This window comes from Papio anubis, unplaced genomic scaffold (assembly GCF_008728515.1).
Source record: "Papio anubis isolate 15944 unplaced genomic scaffold, Panubis1.0 scaffold50, whole genome shotgun sequence".
Classification (NCBI taxonomy): Eukaryota; Metazoa; Chordata; class Mammalia; order Primates; family Cercopithecidae; genus Papio; species Papio anubis.
Window position 1 is genome coordinate 307,543 of NW_022165199.1, and position 24,723 is coordinate 332,265.

Consider the following 24,723-nt stretch of genomic DNA (forward strand, 5'->3'; position numbering starts at 1 on the left):
AAGTAAACTAGAGAAAAGAAAATGTTATTAAGAAAATTATAAGGAAGAGAAAATATATATGCTATTCATTAAGTGGAAGTGGATCATCATAAAGGTTTTCATTCTTGTCATCTTCATGTTTAGTAGGCTGAGGAGGAAGAGGAAGAGGAGTGATTGGTTTTACTGTCTCAGGGGTTGCAGAAGCAGAGGAAGGGGAAGCAGGAGAGCAGGCACACTCAATGTAGCCTTTAGAGAAAAAAAAATCTGTGTATAAGTGGACCTGTGCAGTTCAAATTTATGTTGTTCGAGGGTCAAGTGTAGCTTCAAAAGTCAGGAAACTAATGTAAATAAGTCAGGTATAAGGCAATAGATAGTTTTAAAGTCTGCATAACCCAAAGGAAGTAATTCTCAGTCAAAGACAAAACACAGTCTTGGGAAAACCAAACATTCTAAATCCAGACAAATTATATTTTCATCCTGAGTGATTACATGTGCCCCCTCAATAACTGTCTAAGCCAATGAGTTACAGGTTTATATTCCTAGCCCAAGTCACTCCTCTGAGCTCACACCTATATTTCCTGTTGCCTATTTTTAACCTATCTGTATCTTTAAAATGGTTTTCTTTTAGACAGCATATATAGTAGGGTAATAATTTTTAATAAAATCTGAAAATCTCTACCTTTCAATTGGAATATTTAACCTATTTATGTTAATATAATTATCATTATGATTAGGCCATCTATCATCTTGCTGTTGCTTTCTATATGCCCCATTGGCTCTTTGTTCTATTTTTCTCTGCCTACTTTTAGATTAATTGAGTATTTTTTTTTGTGATTCCATTTTATCTTTATTATTGGCTTAACAGACATACTTTTTCATGGTTGTTTTAGTCTGTAATAGTCTATCTCAAGTAATCCGGCTTCAGAACCCTGGCACTTACTCACCACACCCCTCTGTGCTAAGCTATGTGGATAATGCAAAAATGAAAGAGACACAGAAACTGAAGTTAAAAAAAGCTTAACATTCAATAGAGGGAGATGGGTCATGTACATGAATAACAATAATATGAGATAAAAATGGTGTGAAATTCATAATTTAAAAGAACCAAAGTGCTTTGGTTCTTTGAGGAAGGAAGATGACCTTCAGTAGCTAGATTGATAACAGAGGTGGGATATGTGAAAGAGAATTAGGGAAGACATTATGGAGAAAGTGGGAACCCGCTCCTGCTAAGAGTAGTTGAGTATGGTAAAGACATATGGGAAGATTTGTACTTATCAAGTTGGTTTATGTGATGTTTCCTCATAGTTATCTTACATATGATTTTTTGATAAATCAACAATTTGATGCAAGTCACTTTAAAATAGCACACATACACACAAATAATGTACTTGTCTTCATATATCATTTTTTAAAGAATACACAGGATACACTCTTCATTTCTTAATGAAATTTCTAGCCTATTTCATGGTTCACATTTTGACTATAACCTTTGAGGTTAGTTTTTTTTTTTTTTTTTTGAAACAGTCTCACTCTGTTACCCAGGCTGGAGTGCAGTGGCATGATCTTAGCTCACTGCACCTTCTGCCTCGCAGGTTCAAGCAATTCGCCTGCTTCAGCCTCCTGAGTAGCTGGGACTACAGGCATATGCTGCCACGCCTGGCTAATTTTTTGTGTTTTAGCAGAGATGGGGTTTCACTATGTTGGATTTTTTTTTTTTAATTTTAAATTTTTTTTTTTTGAGACGGAGTCTCGCTCTGTCACCCAAGCTGGAGTGCAGTGGTGCGACCTTGGCTCACTGCAACCTCTGCCTCCTGGGTTCAAGCAATTCTTCTGCCTCAGCCTCCTGAGTAGCTGGGACTATAGGCACGCACTACTACATCTGGCTAATTTTTTGTATTTTTAGTAGAGACGGGGTTTCACCGTGTTAGCCAAGATGGTCTCAATCTGACCTCGTGATCTGCCTGCCTTGGCCTCCCAAAGTCCTGGGATTACAGGCGTGAGCCACTGTGCCTGGCCCCGGATTTTTAACAAACACATAGGATCCATCCACACTGATGAGTAATATCACATTAAAGTGGTTAGCGTCGAATGTTCCTGGAGTTTACTGATTCCTGTGAGGTTGCCATTGTTCAAGGTACTTTGGGAGCTCTTCTTATAGAATTGTCTTCTGAAGGTCAGTGTACAAGGTAGTTGTATGACTTAATGGCTTCACAGCTTTGGAAACAAATGCTACTTCTCAGCCTAATCAAAAACCTTATCAACCAGACATGCTTTCTAAGAGTGGCTTTCTTATATTTCAAAACATAAGACATCTCATTATGTCTTTTCAAAGGACATAGAGCTCGATTCTCAAAGGATAGAGAACATTCTGGAGAACGGGCTATGAGCTCCAGAGGTAATTCTAAGAGAGGAAATTTCAACAATCATTTGAGCAATGGCATCTTTGGAGTAAATGTGTGGTTTTTCCATGTTATCTGATTTTTCAGGGAAATGGTACTCATTTAGATGTATGAGTTCCTACATATTGGCCTTAAAGGTCTTCATTATAGTCACACTTCATAGAAGAATAAATGGTAGAGTAGAAAGTATATTGGCTTTGGAGAAAGACACCTTACTACCCTACCACCTTACCTTACCATGTACTGACAGTTTGACATGAGGCAAATGACTTAACTTCTCAAACCTTTCCTTTTCTGTATAACATGGCCAATGACACCAGCACTGTTGGGAAGACAGAATGAGATGATATGGGTAAAGCATCAGGTATAGAACCTGACTCACAGGGAATACACAATGAATATAGCCCTCTACTCACTTTCTTTCCTGTGGAAGTTCCCCTCTATGACTTCATATTTATTTCTAGAGGAGAAATTGTCAATAATAGTCAGGCTGGGCTTGAAACTACCATTTCTAATCCTTCCAGGCTCCATCTACTCCAATATCAAGTCCTCTTGGTAAAACCTGAGCAGAAGTAGAAGTGGTTGCATCTCCCAGAGAGTGAACTGCTCAGCTTTTGGGGGATGAGCTGACTGGTCTTTTTCTGTGATGTTGAGCTGGTCAATTTAGGAGATTTACGTGACTAAACAAAAAGTCTCCTTTTGATTCCGTTGCAGTTAATGCTTGAATGTGCCTTCACTTTTGTGATGTTATGTGCCAGTTCATTAACTGGACACCTTCACCAGTCAGGGTCTTGGCAAAACACAGAAGTCACCCTGAAATTGGGTGGATTGGAGAGTTTAATAACGAAGGGATCATTTACAAAGGGTGTGGGCATGGAAAAGCAGCTATGACAGCAACATGGGTGGCAATACTACTAGAACTAAAGAGGCAAAGGAAGGAAGCAGTGACCAGACATGGAGATGTAGTTGAGGCCTGTTTGTAGCAGCTGTGGCCATCTGTGGAAGCAGCCATTGCTAACCCAGCTAGAAGAAAGCCAGGGGATAAATTCCCTCATTTCACTCTTCTCTGACCCTCGAATCTTCTGCCTGTACTGTCTGTTGGCCAAATCTTACCAGAAGTCAGAGGGCAACGACCACAGAGCCCAGCTTTTCATGGCACAGGGCAGAGTGAAGAATGCCATGTAGATATGGTGGAGGAGAGAATATTCAGCAACCCCTCCAAATTATGCACTCAGATCAAATAATGTTTCCATTTCTATTGTTCTACTGGTAGAAAGTTTTCATGTCAGTGGGTGACGTGACTTAATTTACTCCTTTACCAGTATTATAAACTATTTTTATGTTAACAAATGCTAAATAGCTTTGTTTTCTTATTTTTACTGGTAATATCTATTAACTTATACCTGCCATTCTGAGTTTGCACTGGGCATAGCATAATAGAAAGATTGGGATGGATTTGGGAATGCTGTAGGAAAAGGAAAAGAGCTGGTTGAAGCATTTTATATTTTGTGATTTTGACACAACATTTTGTATTTAAGAAAAAAAGAAATCATTCTGATGATTAAAATCTATGAAATCAAAGTTTCTGTCTCCTGAACAGACTACCCTATTCATCTGTGCATGTAGGCTAATTTGCTGAAATAACTGTATTATAGCCTATTACTAATGGTATTACCATTTTCTCTATATTACCTTTATTTCTCTTACAGCTACTACCTGATCATGACATTTCACATAGAAAGACTTACCTGAATGACTCCTAATTTATGAGCATAGTAGGGAGCTCTTAATAGATTCTTTCAAGCTATATAAGATACTTACATTACTGGAGTATACAATAAGAAATACAATCATTTGGACATAAATCACAAATCTGCACCAAATGTGTTTCAGTATTGGATTCTAATTTTTGTTTTAAATGCTCAGTACTTCATAAGATCACTGTTAACAATTAGAATTTCTGGAGAATAAAAATTCATGTTGTTACAAATAACTTCTTGACTTCAAAGAAATCCATAAAACAGAAAGAATGATGTTCTAATAAAGCATTGAGTACACATGGGAGAGAAATGGAAGTCCCATTCCTTGTTAAAGACATCAAAATTAATACATGGTTTTCTCTGAGACTATAAGGTACAGTAGAGAGCATATTGTCTTCTTAGAAGCAGCTAAACGTGTGCGGAGATTGGAAGAGTACGTGGCTAGCCCTGTTGTTTCATTGGTGACATCCAGAGTGTAATGTAGTGAGAAGGGTTTTGATTTAGATTTAGAACATGTAGAGCTGGGTTCACAGTAAGCCCAAACAGTGTCATCTTAGACCAATGACAGCACTGTTTAAGTGGATGAACTCAAAGTATTGCCAGTGTGCTTATTTGGGCTGACAAAGTACCTTGTAATGTATTTTCTCACAAACACTTTGATTTTTCAGTTTCGCCACAAGAGTGATAATCAAGTGAATAATCGGCAGTCTGAAGTGCTCATCGACAGCAAGTAAGACATACGTTCTTTGGGTTATTCTGAAAACTTCTAGGACCCTGAAACAGCTCTTGACAATTGGTGACATTCTCTTTTAATTAGATATATGATTCTTTTTGCCCTTTATTAAAAATTGAACTTTAATTCCATTTTATCTTCATGGCTTTCTTTTATGTTTAGCAAATGCTTCTGCTACCCACTCAACTTTGACTTCAGATTCCTTTGGAGTACCTTTTGTGGAACACAGACACCTCTTTGTCACTTTCCATTTCTAGATCCAATACTATTTAGAATTGGTGCATGTGGGGTTTTGTATGTGGCAGATGTTTCATGAGTGTGTGAATTATTTAATTTGGTAATTTCTGGGGAATATTGTAGAGAGACTTCTGACACGTTACTGTATCAAGTGATAGTGATAAGAATTTTGTATTCACTTGATAGTGGAATTTAGATGAGCCAACTACCATAGTACAAATTTTTCATTGCTTTTATATTCATCCATCGATGAAGAAAAAGTATTTTTGGGAACAGTACTAGAATCAGAAATGCTTTAAAAACACATGTGTTTATACACAAATGACAGCAAAAACACCTCCAGAAAACTTAGCAGAGGTAATTTTAAAACTTCTTTCCATAATTTCTTACTCTCTTTTTCACTGTCCACCTCCTTATTTTTTTGCTAATGATAACATGTGGCAAAGTAAATTTTAATGATGTACTTAAATCTGGCAGTCAATCACATCAGGCAATGATTTTGAATCATTTGTGTACTGTGAAGAATGTAATTTTTAAAGAGAAAATCATAAAACGAATTAACCATATGTGAGGGAAAATGCTAAAGATATCAAGAGGGGCTAGGTAGCCTAGGAAATCCATGGTGATATTGAAGTAATCTCTATAACTAAAATATTGACTGATTACTAATTACATAATGAATACCTACAGTTTTTCTTTTGACTTGTTTTAGAAAATGATATAAAAAGGACAGTGAAGAAAAATGATCTCAATCTAAAACCATAGTTTTAGAGACAGAGCCTTGGAAAGTGTGATCCTGGTGTGACATGGATAAGCCATAAAGCTGCCTGGACCCCCATGGTTCAATTCCAGGTTAACGGGTTTTGAATCGTTGCCACCACAGTGTGGTGTTAAAAGTATGCATTTTGCACTGAGAGACTTAAATATGAGTTTTGTCCGTCTCTGAATAATTCTGTGGTCTTGGGAAAATTTTTAATCTCTGTAAGCATTGGATTTCTCCTCTGTAAGGTGGGGTTATAATGGGTTCTCTCCCATGGATGGAGTTGCTGTGAAGGTTAAAGGAGTTCTGTAAAACGCTTGGCCCAGTGTCTTGTGTGTTGTTAGCATTCTCCATGTAGTCTTGTTACTTCTTTAAAAGGCTCTTTAGAAGACAGAGTGTGTGTGGTTTTGGGTAGTACTGCTGCATATCTTGACTTTCTCAAGTCTGAAAGTTCTGACTAGGTATTAGATCTGATGTTAATACGTTCCTTTCCCAAGGAACATCTAATCATCAGTCTCATTACTTTGAAGTCTCATCTTATATAAAGTGTGTTAAAAGTAAATACACTTACATAGTGAATTTGAACTAATAACTCTAGCATATCTTTTATTGTCTCTCAAATTACCGGTCAAAATACCTGGATTGTGATAGATGTTGGGGCCTCTATTTGGAGGCCATGAGATTAATCCAGTAACTTAGATATTCAGAAATTTGATGACTATATGTCTCCCACACATAGTGGCTATCATTATCATTATCATTTGAAATAGTGTTAGTGTACTTTCTTGTGGTTTTATTTAGCTTTTTGTTAATTCCTTGTGAGATAGTATGTCTTTATAACTCAATATGGTGTGATGTTTTGAAAAGCATTGTCGCTGATCCTGTAAAGTTGAATTGAGAATGGAACGGAGTATTTTTTAGGATTCAGTGAAAAATCAGGCAAAAATGTCCATTTGAGAGATTACCCACAACCTTGAGCTCCCCTAGGGTAGGGGTCCTCTCTCTTGATGGTGTTTGTGTCCCTTGAGCCTACCACAGTATCTGTTGAATTTTCAAACTAAGCTGTAACAAGTGTCCTTGCAGAGAGGGCAACCTACAAGACGGGCTTGTTCTGTTAAATTTTGCTAAATCCCATCATTAGCCAATTCCAGTGCATAGGATGGTGGTTTCTGTAGAATGTGCTCAGGCTATGGAGACTGGCTTTTCACTTTTTGGATTTTGAGATACTGGGGAAATCAAATGGGCTTAGAGCTGAACTAGTACAAGGAGTGTTGAGTCCTGTGGAGTTGGTGGTTATGGAGGATAATGTTGGGGTTCTGTCCAGATCTCCCTGTCTTCCTGTACCCATCCCCAAGCACCCATGTATATTACTTCTAAGAGCTTGCACCTGCCACTTTCTTCATGGCATGGCCCTTGGGATGTTGGACCCGGTGACCAATTGGGGCAGGCGCGTGAAACAGCAGCTCCCCTGCCTCAGGTTGGACCAGCTCTGAGGTGTAATTTGCACTCCTGAGTGCCCCTCGAGCTTGGGCTGAGGACAGGACTTGCCTGCAATCATGTTCTTGCTTGGTTTCTTTCCCTTTCCTGTGTTGCTTCTCATCTCCCTTCCCAGTTTCTCCTAGAAATACTTTCTTAACAAACCACTTGCTTGTGGATACTCATCTTAGGATCTGCTTCCAGGGAAGCAGGTATAAGATAGTAAATGCGTAATTAAGCCCATGGCAATATTAAGAGAAAATATTTTAAAAGTGTTTTGGCCCTATCCTTGGCATCTGTGGGCCACAATTCAGGAATAAAGTAAAATGGCTGGAGGGGATCAGGGCCCTGGGAGTCCAGGTGTTACTGGGGTGGGTGTCACATTGGGTTGGGCACTGCCAGGTGCTCGTGGCTTCGCTTGTGTATTCCTGGCAGAAGGTCTTGGACTTAAGGTCTTCAAACTAGGGCAGGAGCCATTGGCATGTCCTGGAAGGAGGCAGGGTATAGTCGGCTTTGGAGAGGAGGACCCTAAAGGGAAGAAAGTGGGATGAAAGTAGCAGTCAGGAAATCTGGGTCTTTGCAAGTGATTACTGTGTGACTTTGGGCAGTTGATTTTCCTTCTGGGCTTCAGGTACCCCTTCTCCTGTGATCAGGAGCCAGGAAGGTGGGTGGCTACATTCAGATTCAACACGTTTATTGAGCAACTACTATGTGTTCGCCCCAGTGCTCCTACACTTAAGTCTCATAAAACCCTAAGGTGTGGGTAATAGTGCCCCAATTTTAAAGATGAGGAGATTAAGGCCCCGAAGGGATGACCATCCCAGGGTTTCATGGCAGGTAAGAATCTACATTAGAGTTCTATCCATTCATGATGCAATGTGTCAAGTGTGGACTTTGTGGTCTGATCAAGTCTTCTCTATTTATTTTATGTTTGAAGGGCTTTGTATATAATCATAGAAATATAAACATCATTATGTAATATATATGTAGTTTACCTATATGTTAATATACATATGCAAATACACACATACATCCACACTTTCAGTGCCTGGAGCATTACTCATTAACATTCTTAGCACCAAGTGAATTATAATGTAAACTTCAGCCACGGTATAATTATGGAAGTCAAACCCTTCCCTTTTAACCTTCCTTTACAATTTCACTTTTTTGGTTTTCTTACTCTATTCCTTTCAAATCAGGATAAATCTTCTGCCTTTGCAAACTGTTGTAATATGTGAAAGTGCTTAAGAAATGGGTGTTCTTTTAGCTTTTGGTAAAATCTTTTGATGACTTTTGTTTTAAAAGTAAGTAGCGGTGGCATGATTCCTTATTGTAGAAGTTAACGTGACTGCTGCACAAGAAGTGCACATTCTCAGCCCTAGGCTACAAGATACTGTTGGCGAGTCTGCGAGTACCAATGCATACTTAAATGTTTCGTAAGAGGATGTTTCCTCAAGTCATACTAACTATTCCTGGCTACCATGGGAGCAACTGTGCAGATGAGGGGCAAGTGAGAGGGATCCTGAAAGTTCCTGCAGAGGTCACCTAATCCCATGCTCCTCAAACTGGACATCATATTAGAATCACTTGGGGGAGTTAAAAAATACCCACATCCCATTTACAGCCCAGAGCAATTAAATGAGGGTCTTGGAGATGAGGCCTTGGTGTTTCTTAAAGTTTCCAAGATGAGTCTAATGTACAGACAGGTTTGTGAGCCTCTAATTGAAGCCATGTCTCTACCCATATCTGTCTGTTTATACTTACATTTTATGTCTGATTTTAAAAGACACTCAATGGCCAGGTGTGGTGGCTCATGCCTGTAATCCCAGAACTTTGGGAGGCTGAGAAGGTGGATAACCTGAGGTCAGGAGTTCGAGACCAGCCTGACCAACATGGTGAAAACCCATCTCTACCAAAAATACAAAAATTAGCTGGGCATGGTGTCAGGCACTGGTAATCTCAGCTACCCAGGAGGATGAGGCAGGAGAATCATTTGAACCCGGAGGGGGAGGTTGCAGTGGGCCAAGATCGTGCCATTTGCACTCCAGCCTGGGCGTTTTTTTTTTTTTTTTTTTTTTTAGATTAAAAAAAAAAAGACACTCGAGGAAAGGAATTCCGTTTAATCCAAAATGGTAAGCATCTATACACCATTGGTGGGAATGTAAATTACTCAACCACTGTGGAAAGCAGTGTGGATATTTCTCAAAGAACCTAGAACAGGACTACTATTTGACCCAGCAATTTCATTAGTGGGTATACACCCAATGGAAAATAAATCATTCTACCATAAAGACACATGCACACATATGCTCATTGCAGTGCTGTTCACAATAGCAAAGACATGGAATCTTCCTAAATGCCCATCAATAATGGACTGGATGAAGAAAATGTGGTGTATATACACCAAGGAGTACCACATAGCCATAAAGAAGAACAAAATCATGTTCTCTGCAGCAACATGGATGCTGCTGTAGGGTATTATCCTAAGTAAATTAACACAGGAACAGAAAACCAAATACCACATGTTCTCACTTATAACTGGGGGCTAGTTATTGAGTACACATGAATATAAAGATGGGAACAATAAACATTGTGAACTACTAGAGAAAGGAGAAGGGGAGCAGGACAGGGATTGGAAAACTACCTATCGAGTACTATGCTCACTACCTGAGTGGTAGGATCATCTGTATCCTAAACCTCAGCATCACACAATTTTCCCATGTAACAATCCTGCGCATGTATCCCCTGAATCTAAAACAAAAGTTAAAATTATTAAAAAATAAAATAAAATGATAAGCATAGTTTTTCACATAATAAATATTTTAAAAAGCCGAGGATTCTCTGTTCGTTCTTCCAGGGTGCTACCACCCCTTCTTTGTGTCATTATTAACAAATAGAGTCTGTATCACTTCTTAACATTTTTACTTCTCCAACGTCTTCTAAACTTAACATTTTGCATTAGAACAGTCTGAGATCAGATGCTTCAGTGCAATTACCCTTCATTTAGTCGGGATATTTCCCTGACACTTTTAGATTTTAAATTGTACTTGACTATAAGCTTTTTGTGCAGCGTTCTACCTTATACTTTCCTGCACATTGATAAACTTTGCTTAAATCTCTGAAGCTCTCGTAGGCCTGTTTCCATCAATCTTATTCATTTTTGGAAACTGTGTGTATTATGGGGAAAGGAAGGAGCTTGCTTTTACTACTGTGGAGTATTGTCTCTGCACTTTCCAAGTCTGGTATTTCCAGAAGCTGCATAATTACATGAACAAACATACTCTTTCAGTAGGAACAACTTGTTTAATCAGCTTTTCTAGTTTAATTGAGTGATGACTCCCATTGGATATTAGGATTTAAAATTCTGTTTCATTTTTTCTTTGGTGTATACTTTTTTCCTTTATAAAAGCAGCATATATTCATTAAGAGAAATTTAGAAAACAAGAAAAAGTGGAAGGAAGAAAATAACTTTCATTCTTCCACTATCCAAAGTAATTATGGTTACTATTTTCTTATATTTCCTCTCTGTCTTTTTTTCTATGCCAAGATTTCTTATAATTATGTATTTACATTTTTATCTTTCTGCTTTTACTTTACATCATATCATTATGATTTCTTATTTCTTTATACATATGATTTTTAGGGGCTATATAACATTCTATCCAGTGCATATCTCACAATTCACATACTGTTTGGCGTTTAGTTTGTTTTCAATTTTAAAATATAATTTATGTATCTTTCTTGATCTAGAACCAGAAATACCATTTGACCCAGCAATTCCATTACTGGATATTTACCCAAAGTATTATAAGTCATTCTACCCTAAAGACACATGCACACATGTTTATTGCAGCACTATTTACAGTAGCAAAAACTTGGAACCAACCCAAATGCCCATCAATGATAGATTGGATAAAGAAAATATGGCACATATATGCCATGGAATACTATGCAGCCATAAAAAAGAATGAGTTCATGTCCTTTGAGGGACATGGATGAAGCTGGAAGCCATCATTCTCAGCAAACTAACACAGGAACAGAAAACCAAACACCACATATTCTCACTCATAAGTGGGAGTTGAACAATGAGAACACAAGGACATAGGGAGGGGAATATCACATACCAGGGCCTGTCAATGGGGGGCAGTGGGTAAGGGGCAAGGTGCGGGAGAGCATTAGAACAAATACCTAATGCCTGCGGGCTTAAAAACTAGATAACGAGTTTATAGGTGCAGCAAACCACCATGGCACATGTATACCTATGTAAAAAACCTGCACACGTATCCCAGAACTTAAAGTAAAATTTAAAAAAATAAACATTTGTTGACTTAAAAATGTATAATACATGTAAATCCCCAAACAGTAACAATTGAAAACAATTTGAATATATTACAATAATTACATATAATTAACTATATAGCATTTAAAAGTAAAGTATATAAAGTAGTAGTTCTGGTCTGTAGCATCTTGATAGCAAATTTGGGTATTGATTCAGAGGGGTGGCTAGCAGATCCTTCAGGCAGCTAGGAAGGACCTATTCCCACTTTCCTTGTACTTCCAGGTTAGAGGCATGTAGACCTATGGTCAAGAGATTTATAATTTGTTACTGTATTCTTGGAAACAACGTACCCAGGAAGGTGGTGGTAGGGGGGTGGATATATACGATATTGCCTTCTGGTGGATTTTATCCAGTGTGTCAGTCTTGGGTAAGAGTGAATTATTACTCTTATTAAATATTCTCTTACTTTTTCTATTTGAGCACTTGTAACAAAAAAACCCAAAGATCATTGAACTCAGTGTATTTGCAGCTGACACACATTTTGTGTGTGTGTGTGTGCATCTTGTAAGGGGGAGAGTGAGATCTTGTTGATCACATGGGATAATTAATGTACCCTCAATTGAGTTATTCCATTTCAATTATGGGCTTAAAATTAGAGTGGTTAAACGCAAGGCACAGGACCAACTGCCTGAGTCTTTTATCTCTAGCCCACCCAGATTATGTATACATTATGAGGGTACCATTGGGGCTAGGGGAAAGGTATTTTGGGTCTATAGGAACAGACTTGCAGATTTGAAAGGAGATTTTGAGCAGAAAAACTTGATTCTTTTTTTAAAAACAATATTAATAAAACACACTTTTATGGGTGTAACAGTGACACCCATAACAGTGAGTTCAGAAGCAAGCTAACAAGAGTGGTCTCAGTGCTTTTTGAACTCAGTGAAGTGGTTTAAAAATTAATATTCAACTCACAGTAATACTGCTTCAAAAACAATTTTGTCTTCAATAAGTTAATTTCAGTTTCTTAAGTCTTGGACTGATCATTTCTTGGGCAGTTTCTGGTTCTCAGCTTTGCAGATGGAAGGGTTCCTTTGCCAATGGGCTGGTTTCTGTATGTGAGCCGTGACATTATTGTAGTTCTTTTAAATGATTTTCCACTGTAATCAGTTATTATATTGCATGAATACAATTTTTAAGGATTGAATTTCTAAATGGTGACTATTTTCCCAAATGAGGTGCATCTTGACATAACAGGAAATTATAACACTTTCAAAACTCTGCACATGGGTTTTCAGTGGCATCTCTTAATTTCTTTTTAAAGTTTATGTGACCCAGATGTTAGCTGTTCTCTTTTTCTCTTCTTAAAGCTCCTTCAAAGAGCCCTCTCCCATAAAAGGCTTAGAGGGCAAGGTAGAGTTGACTGAAGAATCTGTGGGGGAGAAACTTGAGGAGCTTTATTTCTTATACTCCTTAGTATGAAATCCTGTTTCAACATTTTTCTTCACCAAAGTTCTCCTCCTCAGTTTTTGACCTTTTTAATGTCTCCTTCCCCCATTCTGTGCTCAGGGTAGCTGGCTCTATTCTCCCCTCTCTCGGTGTCTAGGGCACCAATCAATTAGCTCTTCAATGACTGACCTTTGCTGGGGGGCCAATTCTATCAAAGGTTATTCTGAGACAATGACATCCCTGCCACCAGCCTCCCAAAACTGGTATTAGCCATCCCCACCTCATATGTGTGCACCCAAAGCACCCAGTGCACCTGGAGTACCTCATGCTTCCCTGCACCTATTGCTGTCAAATAAGAGTCTGTTTATTTGTTCATCTCTTCCCCTAGACCCCAGACTCCTTGAGGGCAGTGACATGGGTCCTAATAGTCCATGTGTCCATAGCACCTAGCACAGTGGCTGGTACTCAGAAGTGTTTCTTAAATATGGGATGGATGGGTAGGTGGATGGATGGATGGATGAAAACCATGAATCCCTGCTGCTACTCTCAATGCTCCTATAAAACCTCTATCATATCCCTGAGGATGCCCTAGCACATGCTGATTGACACTGAGCCAACTGGATTATCGGAATGAAATTCGTCCTGTTACCAATAGAGCCTCTTAAATCTCCACTGCTGTTTGTGTGCTCTCCTCCATGAAGCCCTCTCCAAACTCAATTCCACTTCTCAATACTTAACTTTTCTTCTTTCCCCCTGCAACTCCATCATACTGGACTGAACACTGGACATTAAGCAAATTTAAAATCCAGTTAGTGTTTATTGTGAAGGAATGCCAAGATTATGGAAAATATACTTTACTGCACCATAGACAGTAAGTTCTCACTTAACATCATGGATAGGTTCTTGAAAACTATGACTTTACGTGTAATGAAACGTAACAAAATCAAGTTTTTTCTCACCTATACTATAATAAAAGACTTTGAACTCAACAACGTTATTTGAGGACCTGCTGTATGTTTTTTCACTTAAAGTCACAGTTTCCAAGAACCTATCAGCAATGTTAAGTGAGGACTTACCATATTCTCCATTAGAAAATACCATCAACTTTCTTCACATCTTGAAAATCTATTCTTTCTCCATCATTAGAATCCATTACCTTCCTTCTTCAATATTCAGTATCACTCTCAATTATATTTCCCAGTCTTCCTCATCTCACAGCTCTTCCACAATACCACTGCCAGAGTCTTCTTTCCATATGTTGCCGATGATGTTACTTTTTACAGTAACCCAAATTTCCCAGGTCCGTTTGAGTCCTTAGATCTAATTTAGACATCATTACTCTTACTTTCTATGCTGTCTACTTCTATCTTTTCCTTTTCCTTCCAGTATTGCACATCTAATTCTTATCAAAGATCAGTAAGTAGAGAGAATTAGAAAGTGCCTAACATGGAATAAGGAAATAGATCTCAGTTTTTTAGAAAACTGGTCAAGTTTAAAAACGTTCCAGTGCTCCTGAGTTATAGCTTCAAAGCACCATTCCCAACCAGGTTCCCAAAACCTACCAAGGTTTTTTACCACTCAGCATTGTTTCATCTACAGAGCCTGTATACTGACAAGAACTTTTGAGAGCTGTACGTTCCTAATGAGATGAGTCATTTTGCTCCGCACCTTACCCAGAAGTAAAAACAACAAAATGTGAGAGTATCCTGGCAATTCTACAGATAAACCTATCCTGTACCATATACATATGATTGCATTATATTTGGGGAAAACATTATATCTTATTAAACTCTGTATCCTCAGCATATTGTAGGTTGGTGCAAAAGTAATTGTGGAATCACTTTTACTTTTGCACCAACCTAATAGCATTCTGCCTGACACAGAGTAGGCAGAGAATAAGTGTCTACTGAGTGAAAGAATGAACAAATGAACAAATATAGACCCTCTCAAGTAAAAACTAAAAACAAGTGAATATTAGTCTTCTAGGGCTGCTATAACATGTCACCACAAACCATGTGGCTTAAAAACAAACCATCACGAACCAACTGCTTTAAAACAACTTTGACTGGGCGCGGTGGCTCACGCCTGTAATCCCAGCACTTTGGGAGGCTGAGGCAGGTGGATCATGAGGTCAGGAGATCGAGACCATCCTGGCCAACACGGTGAAACCCCGTCTCTACTAAAATACAAAGAATTAGCCAGGCTTGGTGGCGCGCACCTGTAGTCCCAGCTACTTGGGAGGCTGAGGCAAGAGAATCGCTTGAACCCAGGAGGTGGAGGTTGCAGTGAGCCAAGATCACACCACTGCACTCCAGCCTGGCAACACAGCAAGACTGCATGTAAAACAAAAAAACAAAAAAAACCAAAAAAACCCCCAAAAACAAACAAAGAAAAAACTAACAAAAAAGCCCGGCAGAACTTTATTCTCTTGCAGTTCTTTAGGCAAGAAGTCCAAAATCAAAGTGTTAGCAAGGCTGTAAACCCTCTGGAGACTCTAAGGGAGAATCTGTTCCAGGCCTCTCTGCTAGCTTCTGATAGCTTTAAGCATTCCTTGGCTTGTGGCTATGTAATTCCAATCTCTGCCTCCACCTGCACATAAGCTTCTTTTCTGTGTCTCTTCTTTCCTTCTCTTCTCTCGTAAAGACACTTGTGGTTGGGTTTAGAGTCCACCCTAATCCAAGATGATCTTACCTCAAGATCTTTAATTTAATTATGTCTGCTAAGAGCCTTTTTCCAACTAAGATCATATTCACAGATTCTGTTGCAAATACCTTTGTACTATTCAACCATAACAGTAGGATGTAGTATAAAATAATCTCAATTATTTTTAAAAAGGAATATTGTGTAGAGAAGCAGAGAGGAAAAAGAAGAGGAGGAAGCAAAGATGGAGGAGAGGGAATCATAAAATGCACCCACAAATTAATTGTAGTTAACTCTGATCTCGGTAGCAAGATCAAGGGCGATTTCTATGTTTTGTTTGTACTCTTCCAAGTTTTCTTAATTTACTACTGACACCAATTAAAAATGCATGGAAGAAATTAACCCATTGAAATCATGTCAGGAAGTGTAAAGCAAAATGCCCCTGTAGTAAAAATTTGCTGGGAGGAAAAATTGATGAGAAATAGCCAACAAATGCTGTTAAAACATTTGTTTGGTTTGGTAGAGACAACCTTTGAGCTCTGAATGAAACCAAATTTCTTCACTATAATATTTTGATCTCTTTTAGCTTTCAGATTTTAAGATCCTAAGAAAACTTTAGATTTTTAAAATTAATGTTCTAACATCTCCGAGGCCTTTGTGGTTGAGGTTTGAGTTTGTTTGTTTGTTTGTTTTTTCAAAAGAAATTCTGGATCTCCTCCCGATAACAACTGAGAAAAGATGCATAAACCTATTTTTTTTTGAAAAGAGAAAGAAAAGAGTTTTAAATGGCACATAGAACTTGGTGTATCTTTAACTTCCATTATCATCTAAGATAAATGCATCCTGGTTACAAAAGACCCTGCTATTTTGGTGATTCGCTGCAATAGATTTGAGTTCAGAGCTGAGAGAGAATCAAACTACTTTGTGTAATAAGGGGGAGGTGAGAGAGTGGGGAGAGCATTGGAGAACCCAGGAAGAGGTCAGGCCATAGAGGATGACTAGGTCTTTACAGGCTTGTTGAAGAGGGAGGCTAAGAATATGCTGGATGAAAAACGAGCCCAAATCCACCATCTCCTGTCCCTCCAGCTATGTGCTCTGGTGCAATGTGGTCCATCACAAGTACCATCTTCATATGCAGGCTGTTCATTGTAAGACTCTTGGGCAGCACGGCAGTGAGAACCTCTGTTGTCTTTCTACCCCATAAGGCAGGAAGGTGTTGGGAAAAGTCTACTAGCCTGGTGTCAGGAGGCTGCGATTCAGTCCTGCTCTGCCATGAACTGGCTACATGACTGAGGACCAAGGACTTGAGTTTTCTCATCTATGAAACAAAGATATTGGATACCAGTCATTTTCAAACATTTCTTTTTCCAATAAGCAGAACCCTTTTCAAATGAAATCTTATGTACAGTGCAGTTGCTCAGAGCGGGTGCCCTCGGCTGCCCTCTCACCCTTTGTGGTAGATCTTGAGGATCCCCCACAAGCATCACAGCACTGGATGGCACCTCTGCACATGAGGTCTGAGGACCGCCTGCATCTGAATCACCCAGGTGCAGATTCCTGGGCTCTTTCCCAGACCTCTTGAATTAAACTTTTTGGTCTGGGACTGAGGACTGTATTTTTTAATGAGCACTTCATGGAATTCTCATGTACATTGAAGTTTGAGTACCATTGGGCCAGATATTTCAAGGTCCCTCTTAAGGTTTAAGTACTGTGACTCTGTGATCCTCTTCAACTTTGGTGTAATGGTGAGGAGCCAAAGAATGGAAGTCAGTGACTCCACCTGGTAAAAAGATTTAACAGAAAATGGGAGATTGGAAGTATGAGGATGGATTTGATGGTAATAGTAATAGAGATGACAGTGGAACAGGAGGGTAGGATATAAAAGTTACAAAATGGATTGGGTAAGAAAGAAGAACTTTAATCATAGAGTCTTCCAACAATGAAGATAAATCATATTCCAGATGGAAGAAATTGTAGCAGAAGGTGTCAGGAGACAATTCAAAGCATGAGGCTACTAGGGTAATGTCCTGACCATATTCCCACCATCTTTGTTTGTCTTGATAATAGCAGTCTATTGTATCACGGCACATAGTGTCATAATGGTGTCCTTAGCTTTCGTTTACTTGCCAATCTTTATGGAGTGCATCCTGTGTGCCAGGCATTGAGCTAGATTCTGCAAATACAGGTCAACCCAAACAGATATGTTCTGTGCAATCACAGAGCTTAGTATCTGGTCAGGGAAGTAGGCAATAAAATAGCCATGCTAAGTAGTGTATAATTACAAACCAAGGCAAGTGCTGCTAAGGAAAAGAGTGTGGTTCTAAAGAAAGGTATTTTTTGTGGGGGTTGGTAGAGGTGAGGTGAAGCAGTTTAGGAATGGGTTCTTTAAGGGAGTAGTACATTTGAGCTGAAAACATAATGATGACTAGGAGTTAACTAGGCAAAGGTGGTGATAGGAGTGGGAGCAATGGGATGAGAAGAATTCCAGACAGAGGGAAATCATGTGCAAAGGTCCTGTGGAGGGGAAGGAGGATGGTGATTATGAGGGACTGATTGACAGAAGTCCAGAGAATAAGGCGGAGAGAACAGCAGCAGCAGACAGGGCTGGAGAAGCCATCAGAGGCCAGACCCTTCAGGGTCTTCAAGCCTACATTAAGAGTTTGGGTCTTTATTCTCGTAACAGAGGGATAGTGTGGAAGGATTTGTCTTTGGAAAATCTCATACTTGCTGCATGGGAAGAAGCTAATGCAGAGGGGTCAAGATAGATATGGAGAGAGGTTAATTGCCTATTGCTATACTTGTCTGTCTGTCTGTATTACTGCTGTGACTTACTTGAGGCTGAAGCAATCTCCATATTCCCATGTAGGTAATATGCAATAATTACATGATAGTGGGCAAAATGCACTAAAGTGAATTAAATAAAGCCTGTTGGAGCAAAAGCAGAATATAGTTTAGACTCCTCTTTTCTTCCCTGCAACTAATATGGGGCAAGGAGAAGTATTCATATATTATGTGTTTGTGCACATTGCTGCACGTGAGAGTGTGAGGTCCTTGGATACCAAGCCCATCTTTACCCTAGTGTTCTGTGTTACTGGGAGTCTCTTGGGCACTGCTGGAAATTAACATGTATGGGACAGTGTCTGACACTTAAGGAAAGGGGAGGGTTTAGGTCTGCCTGGACTTCATTTCTTAATTAGCAGAGCTCAAGATACGATTTGAAGCAATGCTTACTGTTTCATTCGCAGCTGCCCCCAGGTTGCAGCACGTTGGGCAAGCCAAAATGTGACAGGCAGCCCTAGACACCCGGTGGAGAAGCAGGAATAGACTTGCTGGGGTTTGCGGTGGACATTTCCCTCACAGAGGCACTTTTTGAATTGCCTGGATGACGAAGAGTGTTCACCCAGCTGGCCTCAGCTGGTTACCTTGCCCCTTTCCAGGCATTTGTGTACTTACATGCTTTCCCCTTTCACACTGATAAATTTAAGGCTTTATTTTCAAATCAAATGCTCGTCTGGCTGGCTGCCTCAGAAATCACATGTGGAGCGCTGAGAGACCCAGGCAGGGGATGGTACCCTTGGTTTTGGAGAGTAGGTCTGGAAACCATATGAACTGTAAATAGTTTCAAAATGTGAAAAAAATTTAAAGCTCTGCCAAAAGGGAAGAGCTGAGGTTTTTTTCTTTCTAGGCTCAGTTATTAAGTATCTGTTGGAAATTACCTACCTCTATCATACAATCTGTTTACTCTCTCTGTCCGTCCAGGGTGGACAAATCCAGACTTAACCCCCATGAGAACTCAGCTCTGCAAACGCTTGCTTTATTAGAAATAAGTTTTGGGGTCACAGAACCATAGTTAAACTGCTAGATACATAATTTTTATGGGAATTTACTTTTTTTCATTTAATCCTTCCTTTGAAACTTGAGTAATACAAATATCTTAATATTTTTAAAAATAATAGAACTTAATTTTCCAGTAAGAACAAGACAAATAAAACATGAGAAAAGGTACATGGCTTCCTTAATTTGCACCCCATCAGATAACTAACGTGCTAGAGTATCACTTCTCATTTTGAGAAATACTTTTCAGCGTATGTCCTATTTTCTTTATTGGACATTCTCATTTTCACCTGATCCTTCGTTATAGTTTTAAAAGACTTTTTTTTTCTGCCTTTGGTCTCAATTTTTGTGGGTGCAGAGGCAAAGAGATGCTGTCATGCTTTTCACACTAGGATAGCAGGGGCACTTTTCATTCTGTTTTGATGGATATCTTTAGATTCTTTTTTCTTGCTTTCTCTGTATCTCATTTCTTACTCTCCTTCTAAGGATGATGAAGGAAGAACATTGGAATTGAGATCTAAAGAATGATAGGAAAACAATAAGCAATGGAGGCCCTATTAAATAGGGAACATTTTAGAGTATTAGATGCCTAAAAATGTAGGCATTAGAGTTTATGCAGACAAATATGCAAAGGACTGTGGTATAAATGCTTGTAATTGGCCTGCAGATTTTTTGGTGTTAAATTTCAAATCTGGTACTGATAATATCAAACTAATAAAAGTTTTACCCAAATGTACCTAATTATGGCCACAATCACTGGCACGAAATCTCCTGATTAACCAAATTGAAAATATCGTTCCCAGTAGTGGCTCTTGCGATTAAGAAAGGAATTCAGAAGAGAGAAGATTGGTTATACATATATTTAGACATATTTTTACAGACTATAAATAAGACCATAAGGTCTTGAAACCCCTTGATAGCTAGAAAGCAGAGAGGGCTTGGAGGACTATGAGGCCAGCCTGTCATTGCTATTAAGCAGAAAAACTTCATCCTGGAGCTGGGTGGAGCATATAACTTAGAGTGTTTTCCAGAAAGTAATTAAAAGGACAACTTTCTGGCAGAAAGTTTTCATCTTCCTAATAGAGAAAAATGGAGTCTACTCCAGGCAAAAAATCATCCTATAGATATATCCAGGGAGTAGAAAAACAACCTAGAGACTTTGGGGTTTGAGTAGTGCCGATGAATAATGAAGGCATTGCATTAGAAGGTCTTTATTATTTATCTTATTACTAAAATATGAGAAATGGAACTGCCATTTGATATACCATCCCTGAACCCAAGGCTTTCCCCCGTTCCAGGGACTTACTGTGGTCAACGGGGCACGGAGAAACAGATTTAGGACCTTTACCAGAGGCCAGGTTTACCCAGACCTGATGGGTTTGGAAATAGAGGATTTTTGGGGGCACTCTAGTTCATGTCATAGGTTGGGCAAAGGGAGGGTATCGCAGTTCCTGCTTACACTCTAATCCTATCGGCTCGAACTGGAGAAAGTGATAGGGCTCAATAATAGAGCCATTTTTCTTGGAGTCATTTGAATTATTGTCCCAGCATTAGGAACAGACATAGCATGGATGCTCTGAACCAGAGGAATCTTCAGGTCTATCTTATTTCTGCAAATACTAAGTATCTCCCATGTACCAAAGATGATTAACATAGCATTTCTGTTTTCACAACTCACAGTTTGTGGGGGAGGGAGACAACCAAGTTTTTAGTTTCAATATAATGTATAAGAGGATGGATGTGTTGATGGACCGCAATGGAAGCACTAAAGAAGGGGTACTTAGGCCTGTCTGGGGAACAAAGGAGGCTTCTGAGAAGTGAGTTTTTATCTAAAATTCATCAACTAAAAATGTGAAAAAGTCAGAAAAGTAAAAAGGTCTACTTTTTAGGGAAACGTATTATCCCTTATTGTTGCATTTTTTTTTTTTTTGCAAATATACATATATGCAAAAGAGCCCATGCAATATATGCAATCTTGTTTTCCACTTTTTTCTTTTGGAAAAAAGTTTTTCTTTGTTTCTTTTATTGTCTAAACCATTATCCTTTGCCTTGCAATGATTCATCCTGTCCTTACCCTCTTCCCATACTTTGTCGTTAGCTTTGTTACACTTTCTCAGAGTCTTCTCAGGAGACATAGCCATGTGAAACTATTACTCATGTCAGCTCTAGAACTAAATATGCTATGCACACATTATGAGTGACCACATAAATAGCTAATCTGTTCAAATATTCATTCACCAACATGTGTTGAGCCCCTACTATGTGCCAGGCACTCTCCTATGTACTAAAGATACAGAAATGAGGAAGCTAGATAAATCCCTGCCCTAGTGAACAACATTCTAGTGTGGAAGACACATAATAAACAAAATGTAAATAAATAATAAGATTTCAAGTAGTTGTAAGTACAACAAAGAAAATAAAATAGGGGAATAGGATAGAGAGTGATAGGGTGGGAGATGAGGAGATGATTTTAAAGAGGGTGGCCAGAGAAGGCCCCTTGAAGAGGTGATATTTGAGCTGAGAGGCAGCTAGCCATGCCAAGATCTTGGGTAGAAGAAACAACAAGTATAAAAACTCCAAGGTAGAAATGAACCTGACAGTAAGATGTCTACTGTGGCTAGAGTATTGTGATAAAGGGGAGTGCTGAAGGGCTGGCAAGAGCCAATTCCTAGAGGTAGTGATAGAGAATTCCAATTTTATATTAAATGTGATGAGAAGCCAATTGGAGGGTTTTCAGCAGGAAAATTATATGAACAATAAAAAGATTTCTCTGGCTTCTATGTAGACAGTAGACAGCAAAGGGAGACAGGAGCAGAATGACAGTGACAAATTTTGTTTTCTACTCTTGTCCAGGTATGATGGTGATGCCATGGACTTGAATGTTAGCAGTGAAGGACATAAACACGAGTAGAATCAATCTTTCTTTCTTTCTTTTCTTTCTTTCTTTCTTTCTTTCTTTCTTTCTTTCTTTCTTTCTTTCATCATAATCACCATCACTCATGGATTTTCAGACACACATGCACACACAAATAGAACAGTACAATGAATCCTTTTCTATGTATTACCTAGCTGCAGCAACTTGCTATTCTTGTATACTTGTATACTTCTTGCTATTTTGTATCCATTTTTATTTTTTTTTCTGGGGTATTTTAAAAGCAAATCCTATATGTCATATTCTGTTATCCATCAATACTTTAGTATTTATCTTGAACATATAAGGACTTAAATATATTTAGCCATACTACCATTACTCATTTGACAAAATAGCAGTAGTTCCTTAGTAAATATCTCCTAGTACCCACAGACTGAGATGTATTTTGAGGGTAGAGGCAATAGGAATGTTGCTGTACTGGGTGGGTATGAAGAGAGGCATCAGGAAACCTAGTTGTTGGCTGAGGTTCCAAGATGGAGAAAACTGGGGAAGAAGCATGTGGTGGTGGTGATGGTTGTTTACTGCCTGGTCTAGGAAACCAGAATTCTATCAAGATATTAGTCATTCTGTAGTTGCATTATTGAAGCTTAGGGGAGAGATGTGGGCTGAAGATATAATTTAAAAGTCGTCACACTTTGGGAACCTGAGGCGGGTGGATCACCTGAGGTCAGGAGTTTGAGACCAGCCTGGCCAACATGGTGAAACCCCGTCTCTACTAAAAATACAAAAAAATTAGCCAGGCATGGTGATGGGTGCCTGTAATCCCAGCTGCTTGGGAGGCTGAGGCAGGACAATCGCTTGAACCTGGGAGGTGGAGGTTGCAGTGAGCCGAGACTGTGCCATTGCACTCCAGCCTGCCTGGGCAACAAGAAGGAAACTCCGTCTAAAAAAAAAAACAAAAAAAAAACAAAAAAAAACAACAACAACTCATCCGAGGCTGATTACAGTGGCCTATGCCTGTAATCTCAGTATTTTGGGAGGCCAAGGCAAGCAGATCACTTGAGAGCAGAAGTTTGAGACCAGCCTGGGCAACTGGGCAAAACCCCATTTCTACTAAAAATATAAAAATTAGCCAGGCATGGTGGTATGCACCTGCAGTCTCAGCTACTCAGGGGGCTGAGGTAGGAGGATTGATGCCTGGAAAGTCGGGGCTGCAGCAAGCAGAGATCATGCCACTGCACTCCAGCCTGGGCAACAGAGACCCTGTTTCAAAAAAAAAAAAAGGTCATTTGGCCACCTAGGATGAAGATTCTGGGCCCTACATCGTGGGGAGAGGAGCTCTAACTCTCAGGCACTCTAAAGCTTGAAGATGGGCAAAAGAGAAAGGGCTGGCTAAGGGTATGAGAAGCAATGACTAATGAAATAAGATGAAAACTAGTTGTATGTTCTGGAGTTAAAACAAAGAAAGGGTTTGAAGAAAGAGGGGGTGGCCAACTGTGATAAATAAAGTGAAGACTGAGAACTGATCATTGGATTTAGTAACATACAGGGTGACCAGAGAGGTTGTAGTTGGAAGGATGGAGACAAAATCCTGATTGGAGAAAGCATGGACAGTGAAGAAGTAGAGAAAGTGAGTGCAGATAGTTCCTTTGAAGACTTGAAATCAAAATCAGAATGTACAATCCTTATAATGAGGTGCTTCATAATAATAAAAAATAGCCACAATATTTTAAATGTATATATTTTACAGTTTACAAAATGCTTTAATGAATTTATTTCATCTGAAAGTGTTTAAATGTTAGGTGGGTTATGGTATTTTAAAGACCTCAGTTTTCTGAATAAAGACATTCTGAGGGGTTGATAAGAGCCAGTTTTGGTAGGTCATGGCAGGGAATTCCAGTCTCAATCAATATCTTGCCTGAAGGCTGGTTGGTGCTGAAGCTTGGACTCCAGTGCATGTTTTCCAGTTCTACAACACATACTCTTCTACTATGCTGCATCATTTCCTTCATAAACAAGGGGGCCAATGTTCTCTTCTTTAAAGGTATAAAAGTTAAATTCCAATTTCTGGTCCATTCTGAATAGAATTTGGTTTCTGCAAGTGTCAAGATTGTTCCTAAAAAGTCATCCTCAAAGAACAGAGTCTTACTATAAAATTTCTGGGTTTTTGTTGAAATGACCCATCAAGATTTGTCATTCATGGATTTACATTGCCTCAAACTCTGTTTCTCCTCATAATGAAGGTGCTGAGGGTACAAAGCTGACGGTCTAATGACAGGAAGTACTCTGGTAATTGTAAGCAAGAAGA

General features: G+C 39.0%; 1 protein-coding gene across 4 annotated transcripts in view; it reads left to right on the plus strand.

The window, feature by feature from the left end:
- LOC116273273 (probable phospholipid-transporting ATPase IM) overlaps window positions 1–24,723 on the plus strand; it is a 152,842-nt gene that overhangs the window by 70,675 nt on the left and 57,444 nt on the right. For all 4 annotated transcript variants that reach the window (XM_031662246.1, XM_031662243.1, XM_031662244.1 and 1 more), the window contains one exon: window positions 4,807–4,868. In XM_031662246.1, coding sequence (XP_031518106.1) covers window positions 4,807–4,868 — 62 coding nt within the window. The remainder of the gene's footprint in view (window positions 1–4,806; window positions 4,869–24,723) is intronic.